The sequence below is a fragment of the Pinus tabuliformis genome, chromosome 5_2, assembly GCF_031772625.1.
Source record: "Pinus tabuliformis cultivar Carrire ecotype Pingquan chromosome 5_2, CPIR1, whole genome shotgun sequence".
In the NCBI taxonomy this organism is placed as follows: Eukaryota; Viridiplantae; Streptophyta; class Pinopsida; order Pinales; family Pinaceae; genus Pinus; species Pinus tabuliformis.
In genome coordinates, this window is record NC_142306.1 from 403,032,030 (window position 1) to 403,041,281 (window position 9,252).

A 9,252-nucleotide genomic window follows, 5' to 3' on the forward strand; every position below is an offset into this window, starting at 1 on the left:
TTTGGCATCAGACGGAGCCAAAGAACACATATTTTCTCCCAAATTTTGCTAATGTGGAAGCTGGAGGAGAACTTATTTTAGAAACCAAAGAAATGAAGGTCAACAACTATGAAAGTAGTAAAGGTCTCCCATATTGAACAAATGTCAATTACAAAAAGACCCAAAAATTATCAATACCAAAACATTCAATCAACTTTAATCTCACAAAAGTTCATGCCTTGCAGGATAAACACACGAGCTATGACCGACAAAACATACAAATATAGTATATCAATTAATCTTTGATTGTTTACTTTGAAGGCTTGGTTGAAAAAAGAAAAGAGATCACAAGAAATTCCCTGCGAATAGGTAGTTTATTTTGTTTTGAAACTATCATATCAAACATATATAAACAATACATGGAAAGCAATTTTCTTCAATGGAAAGTAAACAGTGGAAAAAAACTTAGATATATGATTACACATAAAGTTAAACAAATTAAAGAAATGAACTCGTTGGATAACTCCATAGCATACTTAAAAATCACCTATGTTTAACTAATGAAATTATTAACATAGATTCATAGCAACCCTGGATCTATTAAGTGTCCAAGCCGATCAAAATAAATAATTGAGTGCAAACCTATATATGCCTTTGATTTATTAAATGCCCAACGAAATTAAATAATTGAGTACAAATCTCTCCACGCATAAAAGATCTAGTGTGTGTGTGTGTGTGTATCTTCCACTATTAAGTAGCTTGAGGAATAAAAAAACTTCAATACAGACCTCTTTGCACTTATAATCAGTCTTTATCTGTTGTGAAATCCTTATCTGCCTGACCATTCATAAGGCCCTCGGATATATATTTTTTGCTAGATTTTCATTTTTTGGCTCCACATAAAAATATACCCTACTCAAATTACTTTGCATATCCTTTATTTGTCCTTCGATCCTTGGAACAATCTTTGTATCCCCGTGCAACATCAAACTCAAACACTGTACTAGTTCTACAAAGCCAACGCAACATATCTTTCCACACAATTTTGATAATAGCATTCCACTAGTAAGCATATAATTCTTTGAGGAAACCTACTTAATTTTTATTTTTTTGAGAAAAACTAAAGTAAAGTCTCCTTGATCAAACAATCGAACCTTTGTAAAGCTGGAAAACGATCAGCAGACAAGGTCAGATTTAATGTTCAACAATTGTGAAAGTCGGAGACGAAGCCTGAGAAGGTGGAGCAATCTGAAATAAGGACAATGGCTCCACTTGTCTTAATATGCTAAGCCAGTAGTCCATGCCCTCACCAATTTGGAGATCAATACTCCATAACTGATTGGTATTTATGGCTAAATCATTTGAATCCATGGCAACACTCATGGTCTGGGAGTAACAACTAACCATTTATGCCTTGTCGTCATGGCTAATTGCAGGCACCCCTTATGGGGTTTTCGAAATTATTTCGATCATTACCGATAACTATTTGCAGATCTATTGATAAAGACTGGCATTCAAGCTCATCCATGGTATTAATCGATACACAACTATGATCAATTTCCAGTTCTAAAGAGTCAGTACAGTCAGAATGGAGCACAACTAAATTTGAATCAGTGTTGCTACTATGATAATATATAGTACTGGTACACATGTTGTAGGAAGATGAGATTACGTCTCCTGAGTGTTCCGACAAAACATAAACTGGATCACGGATCTTCCATGTTGATGACGCTCCTGCGTCCGAATTACAGAGTGTTTGCGAGCTTACAGGACTCAAACTATGGTATGTCATTTCTAATCTTGAAATGAAATGAAATTTTAACGTCCACGAGACTAGATATAGTCTATGGGACCAGATAGGATAATTGCAAGTACATTCATATACATAACACAACTTTTAATGCTTCAGCTTTACACAGTTTGGCATGTACTGGTAAGAGTCATAATTTTGCATACTTTCAGAATTTTCATGCTCTGGAATCCCAAGGAACTCAAGAGAGTTATATCAGATTCTTTCAAAAGTGAAGTATTCAAAATGACAATATTTCTATAGGTGGTTATGATAATTAAAAAATAGTAATTTTATGTTGTCCATATCCATTTTGATATAAAGTTGTTGGATTTGAAACCAATTCAAATTCAACTATCTTTAATCACCCTATAAGATACATGAAAATTGCCATAAAACCAATTCAAATCCAACAACCTATAATCAACTAATAGTACAAAGTAGGGGAGGGGATGCGCGCGTTTGGAGCTCCGTGACCGCTCATGGCCGCTCTCTGACTCGATCCCTGCGAGCCTGCGCCTGGCAGCTTCGCTGCTAGGCTGCGCTCCCTCCTGCTCCCAGGGCCTCCTGCCCTCTCTTTTCAGGGCCTCCTGCCCTCCCTCTTCTCGGGGCCTCCTGCCCTCCCAGCTTCTTTCTCACGGGGCCCCTGCCTCGCTGCCCTTTGGATCTGCCCCTTCTGAGCTTCTGCGCCTGGCAGCGCTGCTGCTAGGCTGCTTTCCCCCTCTGCTGGAGCGCCAGAGGTGCACCAATCATGTCTGCCTTGGATCCTCCCTATCAGGATCAAGAAGATCTGGAAAAGTCCTTTGCCTCGCTTATTCCAGAGAACTCTACGGAAAAGATCAGACCCTCAGCTTCAAGATTCATTAAAAAGCTGGATGAAATCCCGGAAGTCTTGCTCCCTCCTGCTCTCCCGAGGAGAGCTGCAGTGGCCTTAGCCGACCGAGGCCTGGTAGGCCAGTTTACGGGATTATGGCCCTCTCCACGCACTGTCCAACGTTGGGTAGAAAGGAACTGGAACTCGATGGTTCAAGGAAAGATAGCAATAAGGTTCTGTGGAAGAGGGTTCTTCACCTTTCTCTTTGAAACAACGGAGGATCGTAACCTCATTTTCAGAAATGGGCCATACTTTATGGACACAAGAGGCCTCTACCTGAACAGATGGACTCCTGATTTTGATCCAGAGATGGATGTTCCCAGCGCTGTCCCTGTTTGGGTTCGTCTCCCGCACCTGCCCCTCCACTGCTGGGGAGATGAATCAGTGAAAGCAATAGGAAACGCTGTGGGGAAGTATATTGACAGATCGGAGCCAAAGGAGAATATGCACGCTTGCGCAAGGATATGTGTAGAAGTTGATCTGGGAAAGGGCCTGCCAGAAGCAATCAAACTCAAAGTCGACCAATGGACACACATACAGCAAGTGGACTACGAGCAGCTACCCTTCAAGTGCAAGGTATGTCATGAATATGGGCATTTTGCCAATAGATGTAACAAATCTAAGATAAATATTTCTGATACTAATACTGAAGCACCAGAGGAAGCTTGGGAAAAAGTCAAGAAGAAAAAATCAAATCCACCTCAAGGAAATCTCTCTAAAAACCCTCCCGAAAACCCAACCCCCCCCTCTCAATCTGGCCCGTCCTTCCCCTCAACCTCCAACCCCTTCGAATCTCTGTCCACGGAAGAACCCCCTTCCCCTCCTCCTTCCCCGAGAGCTCCCATCGTAACCCCTGCCTCACCTCCCCCAACTGTTGAAAGAATCCTAACAAGGAACAAGTCAAAGGAAAATAACACCTCCACTGATCCTCCCAGAAAAGTCGGAAGGAAATCCAACAAAGAGATAAGGGATGAGACCGCTGCTAAAGAAATGGCCACAGGGACCCAACAGCCAATGGACACTTATCTAGACAAGACAAAAGGAAGTGGAGAGAAAATGAAAGAGAAAGGCGGGACCCAAAACAAGCATTGTAAATGATGAATTTGGTCTCTTGGAATTGCAGGGGGATGGGCTCCTCCCTTAAAGCAAATGCAGTCCGAGACCTACTTAAATCAGAACATCCAGACATCCTCCTACTCCAGGAGACCAAAATCACTGAGCAGGAATTCCAAAATAGTCTGAAAAGAAGTAAAATTTATGAAGGAATAGCAGTAAGTGCAGCAGGTGCCTCAGGTGGCATAGGGACAATCTGGGACAAAAGAAAATGGAAACTCACAAACCACAGGCAGAACAGATGGTGGATCAGATCAGACATTCAAAACACAGCTTTGACAGAAGAGTACACCATTTATAATGTCTACGCCCCCCCCCCACTTCCGAGAAAAAGCCTCTTGTTGGGACTCAATCTCTTCAGACCTTATGGACGCCCAAGGAAGGAACATCTTCTTGGGAGGGGACCTGAATTTAATAAGGAACGCAGAAGAAAAGATAGGAGGGAATTTCTTTGCAGATTCCTCAAGAGATGCCTTAGAAGAAATCATACAAACCCATAATTTGGTGGATATTCAACCTCAAAACGGGCGCTTCACATGGTCAAACAAGAGAACAGGTAGGAACAACATTAAAGAGAGGCTGGATCGCATTCTGGTACAAGAGAGAATAGTAGCCAATTTCTCAAGTATTAAAAGCTCAATCATTCAAGGTTATATTTCAGATCACAAGCCAGTGGCTCTGAAATTGGACAAGGGTAATAATATGGGTCCGCTCCCTTTCAAGTACAACAGAGCTTGGGACAGCAGTGAGGACTTCAGATCTCTGATAAAAGAACAGTGGGCAACAGAAATCACAGGCTCCCCGCATTTTGTTTGGGAATCCAAGCTAAAGCTCCTTCGACTTGCCATCAAACAATGGGCAAAAGACAAGGCAAAAGAAGAGAGTAAAAACAAAATAGACCTCCAAGTAAAAATAACACAGTGGAACCAAGAAAAGGAAACTAGACAAGACACGGAAGAAGATCAGCTCAAAGAAATCGAACTATACAAGGAGCTGTACAAACAAAACAGAAAGGAGGAGGAGGAACAAAGGCAAAAGTCGAGATGCCTTTGGCTCAAATCGGGAGACCGAAACACTTCTTTTTTCCACAATAGTTTGAAACTGAGGCGAGCTGGGAACAATATTGAAAAAATAATAGTGGAAGGAAAAGAACTAAAAGAGCAAGAGGAAATCAGGGAGGCAGCGACCCACCATTTTCAAGACCTTCTAACAGCGGATCCGCATTACATGGACAATCCGGATTTCCTTGACATAATGGAGAACAAAATATCAGAAGCCCAAAACATTGAGCTGGACAAAGAGCTCACGGCGGAGGAGATAGAGCAGTCAATCCATAGTATGGCCTCGGACAAGGCTCCGGGCCCTGATGGTTTCACGGTGGACTTTTACAAGACCCATTGGGATATCATAAAGAAGGACTACATCAGAGTGGCCAAAAACTTTTTCATAAAATGCAAGATGGGCAGCGGTATGAAATCCTCCCACTTGGCCCTTATACCCAAAGACCCAAATCCCCAATCCTTCAACAGATTTCGCCCTATATCCCTATGCAATGTGTCTTACAAAATCATCACTAAGATATTAGCAAACAGGCTCAAAAAATTCTCCCTTCTCTCATCTCCGAGAATCAAGGTGGCTTCGTCCCCAAGAGACAAATAACGGATAATGTCATTCTTATCCAGGAGGCTATTCAGAGCAGCATATCTAGAAAGGAAAAGGGTATGATCATCAAGCTTGACATGGCAAATGCCTTCGACCGGGTCAATCACTCTTTTCTCCAGGCTGTTCTAAAGAAATTTGGTATATCCGAGCTCTTCATTAGCAGGGTTATGGAATGCATATCAGACAATTGGACGGCCCCCCTCATTAATGGCAGACCCTGCAAAGCCTTCAAAAGTTCAAGAGGACTGAGACAAGGGTGCCCGCTCTCCCCCTTCCTTTATATCCTCATGGCGGAATCTCTAAGTTTGCTGTTGGAAAATATGCGCAAGAAAAAAGAAATAACAGGGGTAGAAATAGTCAGAGGAATCAAAGGGGTCAATCACTCTCTTTTTGCAGATGACACCTTACTAATAGGTGGTGCCTCAAGCCTCATGGCCCGGAGGTTCAAGAAAGCTCTGGACCTTTTCCTCCAAGCCTCTGGAGGCAAGCTCAACAACAACAAATGCATGATCTACACATGGAATGTCCCCAATCATATAATCCAGCGAATTTCCTTAATTATGGAAATCCCAGCCCAAAGAAACTGGACTCATTTTATGTATCTAGGGCTACCTTTAGCAAAGGAATCAATTAAATCTGAGATTTGGGTCAAGATAATTGAAAAACTGAGAGGCAAACTTCAGAACTGGGGAGTGTATTGGCTCAACTTAGCAGGCAGAACAATCCTAATCAAGTCCATCCTAGCAGCGCTTCCTATTTATCAGTTTGCAATCACTCTCGCCCCGGCCAGCATCCACAAGCACATGGAGCTGATAATCAGAAGTTTCCTGTGGCAAGGAGGAAAGCAAAACACTAAAAAGTTTAGCTTGGTAAAATGGGAAAAGGTTATTCTCCCCTTGGAGAAGGGTGGGCTCGGAATCAGAATTCCAAGATTAGCAAACATGGCGATGGGCTACAAATTAATTTGGAGAATTCTCAATGAGAAAGGAGCTTGGTGGACGGATGTAATCAAGAAGAAATATCTGAGCGGGGTTAATAGTAATATCATCACAGAAACTATCATAGATAGGCAAGGTACACCCATCTGGAATCTCATCAAAAAATCGCTCCCTCAATTCAAATCCTATATTTCCAGGGTTCCAGGCAATGGCAGAGATATCAGTATTTGGAAAGACAGAATAATGGGGACAAATGCTAGAGAAACGATTCCTAATCTCAGACCCCTTCAGAGGTGGATGACAGAGGCAAACTTAAAAACTCTTTACGATATCTCTCTTTGGGATCAGAACTGTTGGACAGGTTGGAGGACTCTCAACCTCCCCACAGACCTCACAAATCTCTGGGATGAGCTCAAGAACTCCCTCATAGGCTCAGCTCCCACTCACAAAAAGACAGAGGACAAATTTGTATGGGATCCCAATGGAGGAAGATACACGGTCAAAGATGGATATAAAGCTCTTCAGAACGCCTCAGCAGTAAATAATTGGTCCCTACACAAAGTCGCTTGGAAAACTGAATGTCTACCAAAGGTTAAATTGTTCAACTGGACCTTACTCCATGGGAAAATCCTCACGGCAGAGAATCTCAGAAAGAAAGGCATTCATGGACCCTCAATCTGTTGCATGTGCAGGGCCGCGGAGGAAAGTAGCACCCACCTCTTTATAGAATGCTCGTTCGCAAGAGCTTGTTGGAAACTCCTTACCAGCCCTATAATCACAGATGATTTTCCCAATCAGATTACTATTCTTCAAAAAAACTGGGAAAAAAGCCTTCTTCAAATCAAAAAAGGCAAGACACTAGCTACAAGGTTTTGGAACAGTATTCCACCAAATCTTTGTTGGCAGATATGGATCGCCCGAAACAAGTGTATTTTCAACAATGAGAAACCAAGCATATCGGGCATTCTGGCAAAAGCAACTGCACTCATTTCCGAGACTATTGAAGCCAATGGTATAACTCAGATGGATTCAGATGCGACAGATGAAAGAATAAAAGAGTGGATGAGCAAATTTAATTATAAAACAAAACCAAGGAAAAGCATAAGCACAGGGAAAGGCAACTCGGACTGGAAGCTACGAGGGACAGAGGAAGAAATCAGACAGTGGATTCAAAACCAAAAAAGACCCGTCCTCCATTTTGATGGGGCATCAAAGAATAATCCGGGTCAAGCCGGAGCAGGCGGGATAATTAAGGATCCCCAAGGGAAAATCATAGTAACTTATGAATGGGGTTTAGGCACAATGACAAACAATAAGGCAGAGGCTTACAGCCTTCTTCTGGGGACCTTCATCTCTAGGAAACTTGGCCTCCAGAATCTCCTCATTATGGGCGACTCAGCAATAATTATTGCGGCCATGAACTCAGGGAAAGACTTCAAACAGATGGCCCTGAATAATATCAAAAGCAGGTCAATGGAAAACATCAGGGCTCTCGGAGGTGTTACATTCAAACATGTACTAAGAGGTAACAACAAGGAGGCGGATGAACAAGCAAATCAAGCCACAAGAAGAAAGCCAGGACAGGTAAGAGAGAATGATACAATCTATGAAAAGGATATTCCATAACAAGTTCCTCCCCATCGCTTCACCCCAGGGAAACAGTCACCTCAGGCATATTGTCCATCACTTCGAACCCCCTCCAAAATCTTTACTCCTCTCCCCTAATCTCCTCGAATGCATAATCGAGTACCAAGGAAATCAGAATCGCTCTCAGGATCTGGAGCTCATCATTAATCCCATCCTCATAATGAAATTCCTCCTTAGCAGCGCAGTCATTCTCTGGGGGGGCGACCGAGCCCATCCCTCTCGCACGTATCTGGTCAGCAGAGGAATAATGACTAAGGACTGCTCTCTTCTCAAGATCGGATTCATCCAGTATCGGATTAACCTCAAAAGGACCCTCCCTCCTTCTATATATTGCAGCTTAGATCACCAGAACTCCACAGCTCGCAAACCAGCAAGAAGTCTCATTTTCGCTCTCTCCAAGCTTTGGCATCGTTCGGAAGCTCTCTGCTCGCACCGGGATCCAGACTTCCGCCCTCTGCTCTCGGTAATCTCTGGTTTTCATTCTGTTGTTTTACATATAGCTGACAGTTTGGTTTTTGTTCTCTGCAGAGCTCTCAGAAATCCTCTGCTGATCTCTCTCCTTAATTCTCTGAGTTCTTCGATCCTCCATCTTCCGCGCCAGCAGCTCTGTGCCACCGTCTTCCCTCCCTCTGTAACTCTAATCCCCGCCCCTCGTGAGTCTTCTTATCCTTCTGATCCAGGTATTCAGTTTGCCAGGATGGCGGATCATCAAAACCATCCAGCCAATCAGGCTCAGCCCAGTAACCCATTAGGAAATATCTTCAACAATAAGGACTGCAATATGTGCAAGGCCCATACGATCATGATCAACAGCTTGACCAAGCAGCTCAAGGAGCTGAAAGAAGACTATCATTCCGATAGAAACTCAAAGCGCAAGAAACTGGAAAAAAGGAAGACTGAGATCGAATCTCTAAAGGAGAGATGCAGCCACTTGGAGGCAGCTATTGAACACATTCGCTCCCTTACCCAGAGCTATCAGGCTGAAGCTTCAACCAAGGCAAGTGTCAGGAAAGACCCGCTTCCTGATGATTCAGTCACCCAACATTTCCCTTAAAAAATATGCATTGTAAATTTAGTTGGATAGGTGGTTCCTTCGTTAGGCAATATAGCCGTTTGTATCTTGCTTTATGTTTAATTAAGAGAAGCAACGAGGAATCTGGGTCTGCGAACCCGCTTTTGATCCTCAGCTCTCAGACTCATTCCCCTTCTGTTCTAGAATTTTGTATTGCTGGCTTTTATAATATATGAGT

At 42.9% G+C, this 9,252-nt stretch overlaps 1 protein-coding gene across 1 annotated transcript; it reads left to right on the forward strand.

The window, feature by feature from the left end:
* Window positions 1–2,519: 2,519 nt before the first annotated feature.
* Window positions 2,520–8,566, forward strand: LOC149159227 (uncharacterized). The gene is made up of 5 exons (XM_089434233.1): window positions 2,520–3,055; window positions 3,766–3,926; window positions 4,117–5,223; window positions 5,334–7,939; window positions 8,531–8,566. Exons 1-5 carry the CDS (start codon window positions 2,520–2,522, stop codon window positions 8,564–8,566), a joined length of 4,446 nt encoding a protein of 1,481 aa, XP_089290359.1.
* The last annotated feature ends 686 nt before the right edge of the window (window positions 8,567–9,252 follow it).